This window comes from Rattus norvegicus, chromosome 3 (genome assembly GCF_021556685.1).
Source record: "Rattus norvegicus strain SHRSP/BbbUtx chromosome 3, alternate assembly SHRSP_T2T, whole genome shotgun sequence".
In the NCBI taxonomy this organism is placed as follows: Eukaryota; Metazoa; Chordata; class Mammalia; order Rodentia; family Muridae; genus Rattus; species Rattus norvegicus.
This window is the reverse complement of record NC_141536.1, coordinates 166,331,340-166,353,082: the sequence shown is the minus strand read 5'-3', so window position 1 is coordinate 166,353,082 and position 21,743 is coordinate 166,331,340. Positions and strand designations below refer to the sequence as shown.

The window sequence follows — 21,743 nt, the reverse complement described above, 5'->3', positions numbered from 1 at the left end:
GCACAAGGCCCTGGGTTCGGTCCCCAGCTCCGAAAAAAAAGAACCAAAAAAAAAAAAAAAAAAAAAAAAAAGAACACATTCACAGTTACCATGACTGAGACTTTTTTTTTTTACCATGACTGCTCATTTTTCGATAGGTGTGATTAACTAGGTAAGACTCCTGAATGCTAGAGAGAAGACTCGATTTGACCAGCCTGGTCTCTTACCTACTCATCCAATATACTTATCTGAGACACTATCACCTTAAAGCCCTGCTCTTGACCTTAAAGGGATGGTCACAAGGAAGGCCAGGGTCTTGCACTTCTTAGAATCTAATTATGATGGGTGAGATGAACTTTAAAACCAAACACAAATGCACACATTCCAGAAAATTCTGACATTAAAGAGAAAGTGAATCAGAGTCGCGAAGAGAGGATGACGGGGTGGAGGTGGTGGCATATACGTTCCACCCTGTGTTTTCCTTCCTGAAACTCTACAGTCAAATGAGAGGACTAGGTGGCTTGATTTTTTCATAGCATTTGCATATTTACATAAATCTATATAAAGGACCATTGTGGGCACTGGGGAGATTATCTAGTTGGTAAAGTGTCTATCATGCAAAAAAGAGTTGGGATCCTGAAGACCCATGTAAAAGCCAGTCACGGTGTCATCCATCTGTATCCACTTAGGGATGTGGCGTTCACAGGCCCTCCTAGCCAGCTGGACAGCCAGACTGAAAAACAGATGGGTCTTGGTTCAGTGAGAGATGCTGTCTCAGGGGTGAAGAGCAACAGAGGAAGACACTCAACTTCCCCTTGCACAGAAACACACATCTGTGTCCTTCCAACGCAATCAAGTTAATACCGGACTAGGGTTGGCCAATGTTCTAATAAGAAGGATATTCAGATGCAGAAGAGGGCGAAAACTTGTGTTTTAACACACATAAACACACACACACACACACACACACACACACACACACACACACACACGAATGTCTTAGTGAGGGTTTCATTGCTGCGAACAGACACCATGACCAAGGCAACTCTTATAAGGATAACATTTAAGTAAGGCTGGCTCACAGGTTCAGAGGTTCAGTCCATTATCATCAGGACAGGAGCAGGGCAGCATCCAGGCAGGTGCCTGGAGGAGCTGAAAGTTCCACATCTTGTTCAGAAGGCAAACAGATAAAGACTGGCTTCCCTGTGATTAGGGGGGTCTCATTGCCCACCCCCACAATGACACACTTCCTCCAACAAGGCCACACCTACTCCAATAAGGCCACACCTCCTAACAGTGCCACTCCCTGGGCCAAGCATATTCAAACCACCACACACAGTAAAAGATGAAAGACATGGTATCCTGATATCGTGGTATAACAGGTCCCCAGACCTAGTACACGTCAGAAGTACCACTCAGGCCTCGGGACCCAGCATGCAGAAAGAAACACCTGCTAAGGAGAGAGCAAAGACCTGATCCATCAAAGACCATAGTCCTTGGAGAGTCCCTGAATATACTAGCCTGGCTTTTTGGCTTCTGTAGTTCTGCATCTGGCTAACTATTCTTGCTAACTGAGGGTTTTCAACCTGGGATATGACTTGTGTTTAAAAGCCCACCCAAGAAAGTCTCAGGACTACATCTGGGTCCCAAACTCTAGTGCAGTCCCTTGACAGCTAATAAAAACTTCCTATTGGCTTAAAGCCATGTCCAAGTGGTCCGCTCTGACCTCAGATCACAGGTGTGGTGCGTATCCCTGACATACTACACCTTTCTGTTCTAAATGGTACCTGGGAACTCTCTGTGACTTGAACAGTGCATCTGTCTCAACCCCAAGTTTCAGAAAAGGCGCCTAGGGAAGGACTCTGTTACCAGCTTCCAGGGACAGACATCTTGTCGAGCCTGTGACTTTCATACCAGTTCCGACCATGTCATTCAACGCATTTAAAGCAAACAAGCGAGGCCAACCACACTGAGGCTAAACATTTCGTTCAATCTTGTTAAAGCTCTTGCTGCCGCTGTGCACCAGGCCCATTCCTGTCAGCACAGCAGCAGAACAGTAGCCCAGCATCACTTCAGGGCTCGTTAGAGATGCTGCCTGCCTGGCCCTATCCAGATGAACAAAGCAGTGTGCACAGTGTGTGCGTGTGTGCACCTGCAGAGGCCAGAGGCCTACATCAAGGGTCTGCCTCAGTCTCTCTGCAGTATTTTTTTGTAAAAGCATCTCTCGATCATTCGGAGCTCACCAGTCTCCTGACTGGCTGGCTGGCAAAGGATCCTCCCAGCTCTGAGGTTGCAGTTGCGCACGGTTTTCAGCTTTTGACCTGGGTTCTGGAAATCGTACTCAAGGGCCTCGTGCTTGGACAGCAAGCGCTCTGTGGACTGAGCCACCTCCCCAGGCCCGAATCTGCATCTCATCATCCTCGGGTGCTACTGTTTACAAAGAACTGAAAAACTCCTTCTGCATTCCTCTCTAACTTTTTTCTTCCTCACTAGCTCTGTGAATCCTAAAGACAGGAAGGCAGGAGATCGAGTGACTACAGAAGTCACAAATTCAATGCGGCATCTGGTAGGGTTTGGGGAGAATTCTTGTGCCTTTAAACATGAGCTCAAGTCTTCTGGTGACTTTGAGCCTTAAATTTTGTTGCATGTATGTGTTTTGAGGTTGCTGGGAGAACACTGCATAAAATTGTGTTCTTCAGAGAGTAAACGTCATAGTCCCACCCTGAAGGGATTAACTGACAGCCACTCCCTGCACCACAAATCCACAAGAACAAAGGATGACAACCTGGGTCCTTGGGGGAGTTGGGAACCTGATACACCAGCCAGCGGTGACTTGAGGCCTTTTTCTTTGTAATTTTCTTTCCTGGTTTGAAACCTGAATTTCAACTGCCTGTCTGTCCCTGGAGTGATAAAAATCCCTGAGTCCACTTGGGCCTGGATAACTGGTCACCAAGCCTTCCCTCAGCAGTGGCCACCCAGGGCCTATGGGTAGTTGCTCTCCATACTCCAAATGTCACCTGCCAGAAACCAAATCATAGCATTTTATAGTCAATCCCTTAATTCCATTGGGACAGTGGTCAGAAAGCATGTTGACAGCCCCATGCACTCATGGTAGTAAGGTCTAAAGATGACTCCAGAATTAGCTGTGTCCCGTGTGGACCTCCACAACTTGACACATTCGGAAATGTACTAACATCCTGGATCCCAACAGAGTTAGCCAACAAGCGCTTACCGAGTTCAATACCTTACAGGAGCTTTGCACTGAACACAGGCCTAAACTATACCCCACTTTAGATACCATAAAAGACGGTGTCATTTCTCGATCCACGGGGCGGTGAACGTATATTTTTCCACTCTGGCGATCTTCTATAGAGAATAAACCAATCTCTGGAAATTCGTCCACACCAGGTCCTCTGATTAAATACATCAGCGACACATTCTTTGACATATTATTGAAGAGCTGGAAGGAGGGGGAAAAAAAACCAAAAAAACAAAAACAAAAAAAGTTAAAGGAATCCGAGAATAAACCACAGTGATCTTCAAAGAGCAAGGGCTAAGAACCAAGACATCTTTCAGGAATAGAAACAAGCCATCACACTTCCAAGGGGTTGCTAAGGAAGCAAAGGGCTTAGCAGAACTGTGGGAACAAAGATACCAGGGCAGCGAACTGCAGAGCTGGTTCAGTGGTTAAGAGTACTCAATGTTCTTCCAGCAAACATCAGGTTCACTTCCAGTACCCATACAGCTTGCAAATGCCTGTAACTCAAACTCTGGAGATCTGATGCCTCTGGCCTCTGCAGACAACCACACTCGTGTGCACAAACCTATACAAGGGCATAGACATACACACAGCATTGCCAACAAAAAAAATTAAATCTGAGACTGTGCAGAGCTGGCTGAGTGCTCACTTTTCTGTTCTCACAAAAGCCTAGACTGTGGGTACCAGCACCCGTTTCAGGACCTATAACTCCAGCTCCAGTGAGATCCTACTCCTCTGGTTTCCACAGACATCTGCACTGATGTGCACCCACAATTAAAAGTAAGAATAAGACTTTTTAAATGTATTAAGAAGTGGGTTGCAGCACAGACCGGAATAGAAAAACTGGAGAAAGCACAGACGTTCGTGTGATCAGAAAGAACCACACACTGGGCTGCCCATTCCATGGCCTCAGATACTCGGCTGCCTTTAGGAAGGTTGATGATGTGCCCTGCCAGAAAAATCTGTCAGTCACACCAATAAAAGGCAAGTCACAAGATGGCGTGTGCACATTCACACTCCTAAACCTCACGCAAGTATGTGGAAGAGCACATACCAATGTGCTTGTGTGGGCTTTGTCTTGAGAGAATGAGAAAGAGAACGGCCACACATGTAACTTTTTAGGAAGAGAAGCCCTGAGCAGCCCTTGCCTGACCCTTCTTATTCTTTCTTAAATAATTACATCAACATCATCTTGTGTGTGTGTGTGTGTGTGTGTGTGAATGTGTGTGAGTGTGTGTGAGTGTGAGTGTGTGAATGTGTGTGAGTGTGTGAATGTGTGTGAGTGTGTGAATGTGTGTATGTGAATGTGTGTGAGTGTGAGTGTGTGTCATGTGTGTGTGAATGTGTGTGAGTGTGTGAGTGTGTGTGAGTGTGTGAATGTGTGTGAATGTGAGTATGTGAGTGTGAGTGAGTGTGTGTGTGAGAGTGTGAGTGTGTGAGTGTGTGTGTGTGAGTGTGTATGAGTGTGTGTCTGTGTGTGAGTGTCTGTGTCTGTGTGTGTGTACATATGCCAGTGGAGGTTGGAGAACAACTACCAGGAATTAGTTTTCTCTTCCCTCCAAGTAGTCTTGGGGATCACACTCAGTTGTTGGCAGCAAGCACCTTTAGCCGTGGAGCCATCTTTCCTTCTCCCCTAGTAATGGAATTCTACAGGTGAGCACCGTCATGGCTGTAGCAGAGCGAGCATTTTAATAATCTCTTCCTACAGTTAAGAATGAGTTTTTTTTTTAAATGCGAATGCCTACATGGGGTCAGTGAAACAGACTTGCATGCCCAGAGTTAGTTTCCTCACAGCTCCAGGGAGAAGCCACAGCACAAAAGTACATCCTCAGGTGGGAGAAGCATAGTCTGTAGGAATCAGGCATCCAGGGTCCCTCCCATGCCCACCCCCCACTCTTATCCACTGTTGGGCCCTAAGTCAGGCAGGTACATAGCGTGTCAAATCCCTTTTAAAAACAAGTGGTGTGATCCTGGCTTCTTTTCCTAAAGCGATAATCCACAAATGCCAGCAGAAATCCTTTCACAAGGTCCTCTCCTGAAGAGACATTCTGTCCACAGGAGGTCAAGTATGTCCTTACCTCCCCAACCAGTTTAGGAAAGGGCCCTGGGTCTTCCTCCTGCAGTTCCAGAGTGGTTAGAACCCATCTTCTCTTGGATCGATGTAGAGGCTGGTGGCTCTGTCCCTACAGGGCACAGGATGACAGTGTCAGTAAGGATTGAAATAAGCTTGGCAGACTGGGTCTGGGTGTCTGAGTTCCACAGCTGGGCACTATGAGCTGACACAGCACGCATGTTCTGGGTTTTTATTGCTGCTGCTGCTGCTGCTACTGTTGTTGTGGTGGTGGTGGTCGTTGTAGTTGTTGTTGTTGTTTTGGGGGGGGTTTGCACTCAGAGCTACCATCTGAGCCTGGGCACTGCAGGTGTCTGTCCCGTTAATAGATGCTGTCATTCCAAAGGGTGAGGCACAGGCTGCCCACTGATTTCTCAAGGTTAGTGAGATGACTTTAGGGCTTTGCAAAATGGAATTAAAGACAAGTGTCTACCAGGTCTAACTGTGTGGCCTATATCAATAAGCAAACAGCGCAATGAAGAGAAAAAGCAGTCCCTTCATTAGTCTCTCATTCCAGGATTTCTTCCTGAAATCATTGATGAGTAAATTTCCATTTGGTACTAACAGACTTTTAATGTTAATATCTACCAATCTCCCTTTTAACAAACATGTATATGCAGAGACATAAGCCTCTGAATTGAAGCACTCCATTCTGGAAGGAAACTCATTAAACTTATAAAATAAACAAATCACAAGTTTCAGGAAATCCTTGAAATTTACAGGTCACACTGTAAAGAGATAATCGCTTATAAGCATTACCTATCAATAAAAAGCTTATGGCCCATGAGCTGAGTCAGGAAATAGGGGGTGAGATATCCAGCAGGAATAGAGAAAATTCTGGGAACTAATCAGAGACATAAGAGATTTGCTCCAGAGTGGTAAGGAGACAGACATAAACCAGCCATGAAGCTGAACTCAGATTAGAATAAAGGGGAAATTTCACCCTGAATTCTGAGGACACAGATGAATGAAACTGAGGAGAGGAAGCTAGCCTTGTGGTAGACATATACTAGAATAAACAGGTTATATAAGTTATGAGTTAGACTTATGGCCTAGGCATTTACTCATAAATAATTAGCCTTACAGTCTTTTGTTTCTGGGAATTAAGGGGTTGAAAGGAAAAACTCAATTTTCCAATGCACAAGGCCCCCCTCCCTGAACTCAAGGTTATATAAGCAGTAAAGAGGGCTAAACAACAGAGAGAGAGAAAGAGAGAGAGAGAGAGAGAGAGAGAGAGAGAGAGAGAGAGAGAGCGCCTCAACAAGATCAGTCCTGTTGGTGTTCCTTCACAGAAGGAAGATGTGGATTCTCTTTCCTGTTCCCCCAACATCTAACCCTGTCCCAGATGAACACAGTCTTTTTTTTTTTTATTAACTTGAGTATTTCTTATATACATTTCGAGTGTTATTCCCTTTCCCGGTTTCCGGGCAAACATCCCCCTCCCCCCTCCCCTTCCTTATGGGTGTTCCCCTCCCAACCCTCCCCCCATTGCCGCCCTCCCCCCATAGACTAGTTCACTGGGGGTTCAGTCTTAGCAGGACCCAGGGCTTCCCCTTCCACTGGTGCTCTTACTAGGATATTCATTGCTACCTATGGGGTCAGAGTCCAGGGTCAGTCCATGTATAGTCTTTAGGTAGTGGCTTAGTCCCTGGAAGCTCTGGTTGCTTGGCATTGTTGTACTTTTGGGGTCTCGAGCCCCTTCAAGCTCTTCCAGTTCTTTCTCTGATTCCTTCAACAGGGGACCTATTCTCAGTTCAGTGGTTTGCTGCTGGCATTCGCCTCTGTATTTGCTATGAACACAGTCTTTGAGGGGAGCTATAGTATTTAGAGCAGCAGTTCTCAACCTGTGAGTTGCAACCATATTGGCAAACGTCTAACTCCAAAAATATTTACGTTATGATTAATAGTAGCAGCTAAATCATAGTTATGAAGTAACAGCAAAGATAATTTTATGGTTCTGGGTCAATATAACATGAGGAAATGAGTTAAAGGGTCACAGCAGTAGGAAGGCTGAGAACCACTGATCCAGAGGGTAGAAGTTTAACTATGACTCCATCCACATTGCTACGGAGAAGTTGCTGTCCATGCTGGGGTGGGAGGACTCCCCAGTGATCCAGCTATCTGGGGATAATCCACATCCCTGGCAGTAATCCCAATAAGCTAACTGGTCAACTTGGGTAGAAATGTTTCTCTGTCCAATCACCGATGCCCCTAGACATTTACCACATCTCCCCAAGAAAAGTTAACGGAACTCAGTCAGTCTAAGATTTAGACTATGGTGCCAGGCAAGGAAATCTGTATAGAATGTAACCCAATGGCTTGTTTCTCACTAAGTCCGTTACGCGATGGCCATCTACTTATATGTCATGATGGATTCTGCCTACATTAACTTTTGTCCTATTCACTCTGCAATAGCATTGAGCTTTTTGGAATGGCTTTCTTATAAAGTGAATGGGTAGAATTAAAAACACTAAGCATGCTCAGGCAGCATGAGCGGGAGGGTAACATTCACAGTGGTGGGCAACACAGTGCCCACCCTGAAACCTAAAGGGATAAGAACCAGGACATCTTAATCCAACAAACAAGGTTGTGTTGTCCAACCCTGCAGGCTTTCACTGTTGGATGCTTTCTGAACTTCCCGGTTCCTCTTGTTAGACATGAAGGCATCCCTGGGGGCTGTTGCAGACCATACCTGGCTGCAGTCCTATGCTCTGCAAAGCAATTGTGAACAAAGCACGGAAGAACCCAGCCCCGCCTGTCTGTGGCCAAAGAGCAGACTCTGACCTCTTTCATTAGAACTGACTCCCAAACCCACCTGGGTGATCAAGATAACCATCAGCTTCCTCTTGGAAACTGTTAGTGACTCTGACCTTCAAGCAAAAATGACACTAATTAATTAGCAGTTAATTAGTGCCAGAAGTGGCACAAATACCCAGAAAGCACCTCTGCATTTAGATTCCTGATTTATGGTTCTAGGGATGGAGCCCAGAGGCTCTACCTGGGTGCCATGTCCCAGCCTCTAGGTTTAGTGTCAGAAGCTATGATGCCTTGTTAACTGCACCTCGATTTATGACCACCTTGTCCCTAACCACAAGGAAATGAACTGAAAGACTCTGGTGTGTCACTGACAATGGAAGGGATGCTCAACCCTGACACACCCCACTGAAGAAGACGGAGCTAACCTCGTCTACCCAGGGTCAGCACAAAGACTGTGGTGCTTGCACAGGAGTTCAACACACAAAATGCCAGCCAATGATGGTGGCCTAACTGGGATTCTCTTCTGTCTCCTTTATTTACAGTAATTGGTAAAGTCAGAGAACTCGGCATCTCACTGAGAATTTCCTACTGTGTGATTTATATTCCAACAGCCTCATCCCCTTTCCAAAAAAAAAATCCATACACAAGACTGTGGAAACACAGAGACAGGTACTGCAAGGGAGCCCAGAGCTAACAGTAAGGCAGAGTACGTGTACTTAAGAGGAAAAGGTAGAGGCGGTGAAAGTGTGCACTTTGGGAACATACGATAAAGCAAATGAGGCAAAAAATTAACAATTGATGAATGTTCATAAAGGTTATTTTGATGGGCCAGTGAGATGGCTCAGAGTATAAAGGAGCTTGCAGCACAGGTCATGGTGTTCATCAAAGCAACACACACACACACACACACACACACACACACACAGGTACATGCACACATACATGCACATGTGCACCTACATGCAGTCACAAGACCCACAAGATGAACTGAGGCCTGAGGGTGTAGAACCAGGACATGTGCAAAGGGTCCGGAGCAGAAGATACGTCTGGAGCTGATGGCCAGTCCCACAGGGAACGGCAGTAATGCAGCTTTAGCAAGCTGTCACTCATGCTGGGGTGGGACTTACTGGTGATATGGCTGTCCAAGAGTCACCCATGCTCCCGTGGGTAATGCCTCACCCATGCTGTTCTTGTAAGGACTCCCGTAAGTTTATGGGTTCACTGAGCTAGCCTCAGTGGATTCTTTCTTTCTGTGTTGTGACTCGTTATCTAAGGGGAAAGCATCCCTGTGGGGAATTACAACAGCCATGGGAATGAGCATTCAAGTATATTCAGGTTCCACATCATCCGCAGTAGCTGGGACCTGACACTGTTGAGTTTTGGTGCGGTCTCAAAAGGAAAAACCCGGAATCCCCTATTCAAAGGATTCAGATCTTTCCAAGCACAAACATGTGGGAAGCCAGACTCTCTGTACATCCTTCTGCTGAACAGCGCTCATGACTGATTAAACGCAAATGCAGAGAGGAGAACCCAGCTGTCTCCCACGGAGCCAGACACCCTAACAACTCCACAGCGCCAAACGGCACTGCTCCTCTCATTACACAGAATCTGGAAAACACGGTTATTCAGAGTAAATGTCTGTTATTCATATTTGTATGTGATGGATGGGGTTATTGTTCTCTTTAGTGAATTAAACATGGTTAAGATTTGTCCACTTCCGCTTCTAACACGTTATCAGTAAGTACAGCTCATACAGTCAGAGTCTGTAGGATATGAACTGAAATCAGGAGGGTCGTAGCCAGTGGTCCCATCTTCCACCAGGTCACCACCAAGTGTGACCACAGAGTTGTAGCACATGTGGATCTGTTCCTTTCTTTTCTTTTTTCTTTTCTTTCCTTTCTTTTCTTTTCTTTTCTTTTCTTTTCTTTTCTCTTCTCTTCTCTTCTCTTCTTTCTTCCTTTCTTCTTCCTTTCTGTCTTTCTTTCTTCTTTCTTTTTTTTTTGTTCTGTTTGTTTTGGGTTTTGGTTTCTTGAGTCAGGGTTTCTCTGTGTAGTTCTGACTGGCCTGGAACTCCGAGAGATCCACCTGACTCTGCCCCTTGGGTGCTGGGACCAAAGGCATAAACCAACACTGCCTATCTGGGGTCCATCTTAACTCAGGATCACATGGTGACATGGTGGGCTTTGAGTTTTCACAGGAAATGAAACACACTCTACACGTGTCCAGGTATGGTGAGCCATTCTCACACTGGTGCACTGTATCATTGGGTCGTTTTGTTTCTGTCAAAACAAATGATGACATTTGTTGTGTGCAACAGACAATTATTTCTATTTCTAACTATTTGTCTGAAGGGAAAAGTTGTCTGTGTGCATGTAGGTATGCATTCCTGTGTGTGTGCATGTATGTTTTAATGTGTGTATGTATGTATTCATGTGTGTGCATGTATGTATTCATGTGTGTGCATGTGTGTATTCATGTGTGTGCATGTATATATTCATGTGTGTGCATGCAAGTATGCATTCATGTGTGTTCGTGCATGTACATGCACTCATGGATATGTGTGTGCAGCCATGGGATCTTCCTGTATCTTCTTCCCCAGCCCTGTGAGGACAGGTGTGCTCTATGTGGAACTCAAATCCTTATGTATGTCCAGAAGTTGTCCTCCCTGAAGAATGCCATTCACATCAACCTCATCGGCAACTGCACGATGCCTCTAGCCCTGAAGAAAGAACTTTCAAAGTCTTTGAATCCTCAGCCCTTAAATCAGTATACTCAGACATTGAGTTTATTGATTAATATTGGGAGATTTAAATGTAGGGCCTTGGGGCTGCAGAGATAGCTCAGCAATCCTGAGCGCCAGAGGACCCGGTTTCAATGCTCAGCAGCCATACAGTGGGTCAGAAACATCTATAACTCCAGTTCCAGGGGATCCAACCCCCTCTACCAACTTTCATCAGAACAAGCACATATGTTACACAGGCATCTAGACAAAACACCCATACACATAAAATACGAATAATTCTAAAATTAATTTTAAAGAAGAAGTTGCATTTCTTGAAAATGAATGCAGAGATTGATTTCGTTTCTGTCCCAGACTTTGGGGCATCGACAGCCTGGAAAAGTCTGTCTGTCCCTCTCAAGTCTCTCAGTCTAAGACAGAGTCTTTAAGTGACTGCCTCAAACTCCAACTCTGTAGGTTCATTCTGTCCTAATAGCGCAAATGTGCCCAGTCAACAGGCAGGAAAAGCCAATCACATCCTCAAAGGGAGTTAAGGCGGGGAGCTTTACACTTTGCCAGAGAGGTACCTGAAGCCCGCACTGCAGCCCCTGTCTGCCCTTTCTTCTCTTTGTGCAGCTTCAGAATGGCTCATCTGCATGATGCAGAGGACTCAAAATTGTTCCTGCTGCCAAAATGACTCTGTAAGAGCGCTTATTACACCTCCATCCTGGACAATTGAGGCTGTTCCTCCCAAAAGGACACCATTCACAGCAATTTGCATAATGCTCTCTGCAGTGCTAAGAGGACTGTCCCCAGGCTGACTTCCCGGCTGCAGCCTACCTCAGGCTGTTTTATCCGACTGGCAGGCAGGCAAGCTCTTGCCCCTCCAACCCTGAATGCCCTTTCACAAGTGAGATTGGATTTGGGCCAGGTCACCCATACTATTCAAGCTTACCTGGGGGCTGGGGAATGATATCTTTTGAGAATTAAAAGTTCCCAGAATAAATTACAAGGGAGGGGGAGAGAGAGAGAGAGAGAGAGAGAGAGAGAGAGAGAGAGAGAGAGAGAGAGAGAACTCAAGCATTTCAAAAAGAACATTTTCTATTTGGGGGTCTTAGTTCTCTCTCTCTCTCTCTCTCTCTCTCTCTCTCTCTCTCTCTCTCTCTCTCTCTCTCTCTCCAAAGTTTCAGGTAGCCTAAGCTGACTCAGTCTTGCTACATAGCCAAGGATGGCCTAAAACTTCTAATCCTCCTATCTCCCCTACACAATGCCAGGCATCAACTGTTGCAACCCTCATTTCCAGTTTATAGGACACTGGGAATAGAACCCTTCACCTTGTGTGTGCTAGGTAATTACTCTACTAACCAAGCCATAGTTCCGGTCTGAATATTTAAAATTTTAATGTACATGTCAGTTCAAGGAGGATTTGGAGTCCTAGAAATCAGCATTTTAAATTCCCACAAGACATTTCTACACAGGTTCCTTGGCCTTCAGTCTGTCCAGTTTCTGGGCTCTAAACAGGCAGTCCGAGGGCACCCTGGGGATAGAGTATTCAGGCACTTTACAGTATGGCAGCCACTGGCCACGTAGCTCTCACTGAATAGTTGGAAGACGAGCATGCACATATGGAATTGAGTCTTAAATTAGACTCAAGCAAAGTTTAAATTGCCACATATAACCGGTGATGGCTGCCTTCTCTGCACAGAGAAGACAATAGTCAGGCCCGAGTTCCAACCCCATCCCTTTCCTCAGTAGCCGCATGATGGCAGGCAAGTGGTTTGACCTGAGTCTGACTCTCATCTGCGTGGTGTTGAGTAATTGCATACAACTGCACATACAGAATCCTCCCCGTGCTGCGGATCACCGTGTTTTTGATGTACAGCATGCAAATCACTTAAGGACATTTAAGAAAGCCGGAATGAGGGGGACTCTGCAGGCGTCACGGCAGGCATGGAAATGAACTGCGAGAAGAGTTAACTCAGTTCAGACTGACTTCGTCAACCTGGATCAAACTTTGGGGAGTCTGGTGCCAGGTGATTTATTGCCAATATATTTAAACACAACATACTTTGGGGGGGGGGAGGTTGTGCAATACAATCCCCAGTGCCTGAGGAAACATACGTACATCAGAGCTCAACGCGGGGTACATGCCATTTCTTCTAAAATGATGGATCCTGGAGATGTGGAGCCTGTATCTGCTTAAGGGTCTAGTGAAGGATCTGGGGTCATACAGATAGTGTAGAGACCATTTGGGCTGTTAGCCATGTCTGGTCCTGGTTGTGGGAGCTTGGGAGAGCCCCTGGCTGTACAGTTAATATAAGGGTTATTTAGACTATCAGGTATCTCAGGATCTGGCTGTGAGAGGGTGATACGGCCTGGTCCAACAGATAATGCAGGTCACCAGGCTGTTAGTCAGTTCCCAGCTTTCTGGATAGAAGAGCAGGTTTTACATCTTTCCCACTGAAAAGACAATCCTGTGCACTTAACATTCCTGGTTTCCCTGGAGATCTGTGGGCCCAATGACTTCCCTGCTCCAGACACTAGAAGAAAGGATATTGTATGTTTTCGCCATAAGGAAATGCTAACAGGTTGAGGTGATGGAAGTCCGTCCTGATTTGACCGTTGTGCAATGCACACAACCATAGGATCATTATATGGTACCTGGTAAGCACGACTTTATGATTTGAACCTATCAGCTCTTTACTATTTAATTTCTTAAAATGCTTAAGAGGCCAGTGAGATGACTCAGCAGGCAAAGATGTGAAGCCAGCCGACCTCCACTTACCAGTGGGACCCATGGGATAGACCCGGAGAACCTGCTCCTGAAAGCTCTCCTGACTCCACATGGATGGCTAGGCATGCAAAGGCCTGCGGGGGATGGTAGGGCACACCCAGACACAAGACAGACAGACGGATGGATGGGCAGATGGACGGATAGACAGGCACGTACACACATGCACACACACACACACACACACACACACACACTCACTGTAAAACTGTACTTCAAACAGGAAGGGCCAAGTATCCAAGTATTGGCCTTTTGAAACCTTTATTTCCTCTTATATCACATGGTCCCCTTGGATTCAACTTAACCAAAATCGACCCTTTTAGCTCATGTTCCCCAAAGTGTCCCTTCTTCAGGACCCCCTAAGACAACAAAACGCTGCACCTGCTCACTCTCCATACCTCCCCCTCCTCTTTCCTTCCCAGGCTCCTCTGCAGCCTTCCAGCCCTCTGTGCCCACCTCTGGGACTGAGAGTCCCCATATTTCCAGGAGAGACACTGGGGCATTCTCTGGAGTGAGCACTTCTGTCCCTTCTCGTCCCTCTGCTGGGAATTGAGTGACATCCCTAAACACGTATGCAGAAGTCCTAACCTGCGGACACCATCTCAAAACTAAGATGTCTTTCGGTTTCATCAAGCTGCCGTGAAGACGTCCTCGTGGGCCCTGATCCAATGACAGGAAGAGGAAGCAGACACCCGGGAAGGAGACTGGCAATGGCCTGGACAGAGAATGGGGTGATGTAGTTGCAGGCCTTCTTAGCAATAGCAGAAGAGCCAGGAAGAGGCTCTGAAGGATTCTACCAGAGGGACTGTGGTCCTGCTGCTGGTACAGTTGCAGACACCAGGCCTCTCTGACTGTGAACACACATTTTTCTTAGTTCAGAGCCAGCTTTTGCTACATGCTTTTCCAACCCACTCTCTGCCTTTAACCACTTGAATATGTGATTCTTCATGTATGGTAGCAGAAAGTCCCAATAGGAAGCCACTGCTGTTGGGATAGTCTGGATGCTCTTTCCCAGGGAGCCTAAGGTTCACCTCAGACTGCCCTGTTATCCACCTCTGCAGCACTCCAGTCTCTCATTCCTGGTGAAGCTCCAGTGACTTCAGCAAGCCGAGCACGGTTGTTAGCAGTGCACCACCATTTCTTCCTCCACCACCACCACCACCACCACCACCACCACCACCACCACCACCACCACCTCCTCCTCCATCACCTCCACCACCACCACCACCACCACCACCATTTCCTCCTCTTCCTCCACCACCATCACCACCACCACCATCACCACCATCACTACCACCATCACCTCCATCACCACCACCTCCACCACCATCATCACCACCATCACCACCACCACCTCCACCACCATCATCACCACCATCACCACCACCATCACCTCCACCACTACCACCTCCACTATCATCATCATCATCAACCACAAAACACCAGGCTTTCCTCCTACTCCGGTTCCATTTGTTGAAGAATTCTCTCCCCTCTAGCCTTTAACTCCTGCCCAACCCAACCTGAGGATTCTTTGGCTCTTGGGACTAGAAATGACCAACCAGGAGGATGGCTTTAAACTGGGTGTCACCAAATGTGGAACAAGGCCACTAGCCTACAGAACACACTTCTGACTTTGTCACTTGGCTTCATGTCAGAGTCCTGGAACTGTTGGTAATTTTTAGCCACTGGGGAGGGAAATTCTGTTTTCAATAAGAACATAGCCCTGGTAAATGGACTACGCTCTAGTGGAAGGCCACATACTCAAGGTTTTCTTTTTGGACAACACAAAATCATCTTGATTTTTTTTTAAGTACTTGAATCTGGGTGGGAAGAGGAGAGGGGTTAGATCTGGGAATAATTGGGAGACTATGACCAAACATGGATGAAATTCTCAAAGAGCTTGATAAAAACTAAAAAACAGAGCAAGGGTGTGGGGTTCAGAGAGAAACCGATACACACCACACCCCCCCAGCAGAACATCACAGGCTGTCTTGGTGGAGATTAGGTGTGGGTGGGGGAGGTGCAAGCAGAATCTGGAGGAACCTGGGAGGCATGGAGGGTTGTGTTTCTCTCAGCCAGTTTAGAGAGTGATCCTGTACCTGCTGAAGTTACGGTTCTTCACCAAGAAAAACGCCCTGCGTTGTCCTCACTGAAACCCCCGGATTCCTCAGAATCCCCTGCTCCCAAGTACCAGAATTCCCTAGGGTCTATAAAGTCCCATCAGTCAAACACAAACACCAAGGTACCATCCTCAGGAGGATCTCCCCTCCCCCGCCCCTCCCCACACCAGCACCTGCACTTCCCCTTAGAGGTGAATTAATTGCTTGGGCACTGTGCTAACACAACAGAGGCGAGCGGGGAATGTTGCCATTTCCTTAAGAGAGGAGTTGGGGGTAGGTGCAAGTACAGGGAGGATGGAGAAAGGATTTGATTTGCAATATACTCAAATCCAGGCTGATGTGGGGTAATAAAGCAGGGTTCTAGGAAACACTATAGATGAGATTAATGCTCTGATTAAAAGCTCAACTCTTGACACGGCAAAAGGCAACAGAGACAATTCTCGTAACTCCAAGCAACTGGTACTAGGCAAGGCATCCATTTTAAAAAACTGGGGCAGGGCTCTGCTAGCATGTAAGCGTGCCAAGGCTAGCGTGTAAGCGTGTCAAGACGGAACTCCTATTGTGTTTGCTGCTGTGTTCTGTGTTCCCCCAAGACTCTGGCCCCGCAGAAGTCTTACAAGTGACTCACGATTGTAGCCCCCTTCAGTCATTGACTATGAAAACCAAAAGGAAGGCTGAACCACCACTAGCCCAGCGGAGCCCCTGTTTTTCTCCTTCTGGTCACAGTGGGGTTATTCAGTAGCCCACTGGTTTGCTACATTTGTCTTTAACCTAAGATTTTTTTAACTGAGGTCCCCTCAGTCCCTTTCAAGTGGGGGCAGAGGCACTGTAGGGAAACGTTCTTAAAGTGACAAGATCTAACTTAAAACTGTGTGTGTTTCATAAACTGGCATCAAGTTCCTCAGCTGCTCCCCACTCCCCCATAAGATGTGGATCTCAACCCCACATTTACCTACATCCTGGAACCCTGTGTGCCTATATTACTACAAAGACAGCCAGCCCCCTGTCTCCACCGAATGCCTGCTTCTCTCCAGGCTCAAGTTGCCCTGACAAATCCCTTTAGCCTAGAAAATTAAAAACCCATATACGTATGCTGTGCACAGATCCCGGCCCCCACTCAGCTCACCTGTGGCAAGGACAGCAGCAGCAGTAACCAGGCACAGACGCTGGTGTCCATGCTGGGCTGGGCACCAGAGAGTCCTTGGAGTCTGGAAGCCTCACCAGGAGCCAGGCACTTCCTCTCCAACCAGTGACATTGCTTCCAGTCACCCTTCGGGTACTTAAGACATGACACTTGACTTTGCTGCACCCTTTATTCTCCGCCCAGCCTTCATTTATCAGAGAAGGTGGGCTGACGGATGAGGCATAACCTCGTCTGTGGCCACAGAGTTCTAGGGAAACAGGTGCTCCGATACAAACACCAAAGCTATGTGTGTACACAGAAAAGTGGTTGGGCATCCAGCCTTGGGGATTATAGCTCAGCCGGAGGAAAGAAAGCCAGCGCCTATGGGAAGATCCGGTTTTGTTTCTCCGTCTCTTGGTTGGTTTTTAGTTTCTAAATAGAAGTCCAATAATCCCTCTATAGTGGGACATTTAATCGTTCTTATAGTCGCTGGAAACTGGAAAAACAACCCCAAGAAATTATATAGAGTTCCCCAGGGGGTGGGGGAGCAAGAGAGAAAGAAAAAGAGGGAGAGCCCATGGTGATGGTGGCTCAATCCGTGTGCCTGTCAGTCCCCATTCTGTTTTCTAACTGGACCCTTGCTGGGCCAGACATCCGGTGGGTGGCGCTGAACACAGCAATAAGCAGCACAGGGGAGGGGAGAAAGCTGTCTTAGGGTGCCCACGCTCCACTGGAATCCCATACAATTATACCCAGGGAAGATAATGTGAGGAAGAAAGAAAGGAAGGGGACTTGGGGTGTGACTTCGGTAAAGCACTTACCTGGAAGCACAGGCAAGACCCGGCTTCCTCCTGCCCCTAGCACTGAAAAATAAATTATAACTCTCCAGTGCATGTTACAAAACCTTTATGCCAAGCATATCTGGGCTCTGGGGTATAAAACCATTTCTACCTAAACCTCTTATGAGCATTGATGGAGTTAAAGAATGAGTGGGCAGAGATATGGAGACTGCTGACCCCAACCCCTAGCCCGAGTCTCTGGGAAAACCTGGGCCTTTTGACTTAGGCTCTGGGAAAGGACCACATTGGGATTCGATGACATCACCTGTCAGGCTTGCAAATGTTCAAGCAAAGCCTGAACTTGGACTCTGACAACCTTTATTAATACGTGAGTTATCTCCTTATCTTGCCTAAAGTAACGGCCAGTTTTCAGCGGGCAAAACGGGCAGCAGTCCTTGTAAGCGTCCTGCTCTCTCAGAGCGTGAGCTGAAGCTGACTATCTGTGCTCAACGGTTACCTTACTCGTCGGACCCTCTTGCATTGAAAGCGTCAACGCTGTGGCAGGCTGGTAGGTGCCTTCTGCGTAGGGAGGGAATCGGTAACAACGACTGGATTTACTTTGTGTGAGTTTCAGAGAGTTTCAGAGAGTTTCAGATCGTCCTGGGAGGCCTCAGAAGAGAGCCCTAAATCCAGTGTTTGCAAGTGTCCTAAGCTAGATGTAGATAGTGCTGTGAGTGCAATGCTCTGGAAAGAACCCCAGGGATGCTAGGGAATGGCTCTAGTTTTACTTGTTCTACATTGAAATAATGCTGTTTGGGGATTGGCCTTTCTCCTTGGGCTGTGGTCGTCTCAGGCTTTAGCCATACCTGATGCACATTCACCCTAGGGAATATGCTTTTAAACACGTGGGGTTCTGGTAACAACAAGCCAGGACTCCTCAGTGGGTTTGGAAGCACAGAAATAGCTGTGTAGTCACATGATGGTGCTTTCTCCACCAGAGCAGAAGGCCAGAAGCACTGCTTCAGAGAAACGTTGAACATCCTCCTTTCTCCATTCTCAGGCTCTGAGGGAAAAGAGCCTTGAAATTCCAGGAAACAGGGTAGAGATGTCCTAGTGAGAAACCACATCCTTCTTCAAGCTGGAATGGATGGTAGAACACCAGGCTGGGCACACGAGGGTCCAGCCTACCCAGAAGACAGAGATTTGACTTCCATCCATGTTGTCATCAACCTCATAAACTGGACTCCTTCAGCCAACCCAAGTGACTAAAGGAAAATGTGTGCAAGATGGATGACTGAGAGACTGAAAGGTTGGGAAATCAAAAATGGTTCCTGCTAGGAATTCACTGGATCAAGACTTCCAGGAATGGCCACTCATAGCCAGCCAATCATTGAGTTCAATGCTTGGTTCTCGTGGTCACAGGGAAAGCTTGACTCCTCAGGAATCTCAAGAGGGATTGGTGTGCCACAGTGAGACATGGGTCCCTATGAGTGCAGGTCTGTGTGCAGGCATACTTACATGGATGTGTGGAGGTCAGAGGTCAACCTTGGTCATCATTTCTCACTGGACAGGTCTCCTCATTGCACTTGAGCATGCTAATTACCATATATGCTGGCCAGCCAGCCAGTCCCAGGGATCCTCCTGTCTCTCCTTCCCAGCATTAGGGTGGCTAATGCCACCGTAAGTGACTTAAATTTTCAATTACATTTATATATTTATCGTGTGTGTGTGTGTGTGTGTGTGTGTGTGTGTGTGTGTGCGCGCGCGTGCGCACGCGTGCATGCATGTGGAGGTCAGATGGCCACCTGTGAGAGTTGGTTCTCTTCTTCCACCTTCCAGTTCTCAGGGGTTGAAGGTCACTGCACTGCACTTGACAGAAACCACCTTCACCCACTGATCCATGGCCCCAGCCAATGCCTGGATTTTTATGTGTGTTCTTAGAAACAAACTCAGGTCCTCGAACTTGTGTGATAAGCATTATGTTGACTGATCTGCCTCCCCAGCCAAAAACAGATAAAACAGACAAGCACTAAGGAGAGCGCTGTTTCCAGTAACAGCAGTGTAGATCCGAAAGCTTGAGTCTGGTGTACACGTTGGCCACCAAGGGAAGGCTACAGCCTCCCAAAGCAGAGATATCTCAGGGAGATACAGCTCAGCTGGTGCCCAGAGGGAATCTGCTGTGGAAGGCTTCAGCCAAGAGGGGCCTGGGCAGGTGAGGCGGCCTGGTAGCTATGGAGTGAGCACAAGGAGCCGTGGGTGCTCACACCCGTGACTGGATACCTTTCAACCTTCCTTGGGTTTGAAGATGCTCATATCATCCTGCAGCACTAACAATGGATCTCATCCCAGATGCTTGCCCACACCTCGATAGCTGGCCAGTCAGTGAGCTTCAGGAATCCACCCACCTCTACCTCCCAATCCCTGCCGAGAGCTGGGTTTCCAAGTGTGCCCACCATAGCTGGCTTTTCACATAGGTACTGGGATCAGACTCAGGTCTGCATGCTTTACCAATAAAACCATCACCCACCACCCTGCCCTCTTATTCACCTTTTGCCTTTATGTTTCTACACTAACAACACCGCTGGCAGAACTATCAGACCCTCCAGTCATTTGTCTGAGTAGGTTTTGGAGGGAGGTTTTGGGGGGAAGGGGAGGTACAAGGCTAAAAAGAGGGAAGGAGCTTTAAAGAGGTTTCAAGGTGATGCCCCCCATATCAAGTTCTCAATGAAACGTATTTCTTCTTTTTTTAAAAAAAAAGTTTTGATGCTTTAATGTGTATGCGTGTTTTGCCTGTCTACATACAAGAGCACCATGTGCACGGGCAGTTCCCAGGGAAGCTGGAAGGGCCAGATCCCTTGGAACTGGAGTTACAGACAATGATGGGCCACTGTGTGATTCCTGAGATCTAAAGCCAGAGCCTCTGCAGCAGCAGCAACAGGACCTGTGCACTAGAAAGGCAGGCATCTCCAGCTTGAGGGTGTCAAGGCTCCATAAAATGCAGAAGTCCCACTGTTTGGGGAGGTCCTAGGCATGAGCAGCATAACACCTAGGGCTTAACAGGCTCCACTGTGATACTTGGGTTGCAGTTTCTCTATAGAGGCAGAAAGGTGTGATCCTGTGGTCACCCAGTGTAAGTAAGGGTCTGGGTGTACACATGTGACAAAAGACAGTTGACAGGCAAAAGCACAACAGCTTTGCCAGTTTCCTTGACCAGGAGCCTTCAGAAGACGCCATGGCTCAGGGGAAGGGGAGGAGGCTACTGTTCAGTGTAAGGAAGCCTGCACAGCCTTGTGGAAGTGCTCATGTGAGACACCTGGAATGGGCTCTGTCTTTGAGGTAAGAACAGGAGACTGTCTTCTCAGCCAGATCTTACATAGAAAGGGCATGGGAGGAGAGAAAAGTATTCCCAGTTTCCAGTTGTCCCCCGTTCTAGCTTTTATGGCTTACCTCAGGGAGAAGGGGTACAGAGAATGGGTCAGAAAGGTCTCGCTTCTGAGCCCCTTTGTTCAAGGTGTCGCTTCCTGAGCCCCATGAGTCTAAAATATCCAAGCCTCACAATCCCACTCACAGCAATCCATTTCAACGTTCTACATATATTTAAAGTCTTGCTATTGCTAAGTAAATATTACACATAAGTGTGGGTGTCTTTACTGATGTCTTGTGAAGGTGGCTTCTCTGTCAAGATTTTATAGATGATGATGTCATTTCACATCTGCTAGGCAGGGCCTCGTGATTAGGGAACATTCTAGGAACACCAGAGAACCCCCCACTGTAGTTAACCACACCTAAGAATTTATTTAATCTGTGGCGGAGGAGGACAGGTGAGTGAGGGACCTGCTTTGTGTCGGAAGCTAAGTGTTCCTTTGCTCTCCCGTTCTGTTTTGATTTCACTACAAAGGTTTGCTCTGTTAGAAGACAGTAACAGATTTCACCAGGGTCTCGAAAGGTTTGGTCACCACCTAGTGGATGACTGAGGAGCAACTGCTCAAGTAACTGTATTTTTCACACACAGTCTAAGCCTGGAGTTTATACCTCCGATTTGGTGACTTTGGCTAATGTCAGAGGACCATTTCTAACCCAGCGCCACGACTACCGCAGTTTGGCGT

General features: G+C 47.1%; 1 protein-coding gene across 3 annotated transcripts in view; it reads right to left on the bottom strand.

Moving 5' to 3' along the window:
- Cdh26 (cadherin 26) overlaps window positions 1–17,228 on the bottom strand; it is a 52,229-nt gene extending 35,001 nt beyond the window's left edge. For 2 of the 3 annotated variants that reach the window (XM_087652439.1, XM_087652440.1), the window contains exons 1-3: window positions 16,862–17,136; window positions 5,317–5,421; window positions 3,278–3,439 (exon numbers count right to left, since the gene is read on the bottom strand). In XM_087652439.1, coding sequence (XP_087508565.1) covers window positions 3,278–3,439; window positions 5,317–5,421; window positions 16,862–16,912 — 318 coding nt within the window. In that variant the 5' untranslated portion in view covers window positions 16,913–17,136. 3 annotated transcript variants of the gene reach the window in all.
- Window positions 17,229–21,743: the final 4,515 nt, after the last annotated feature.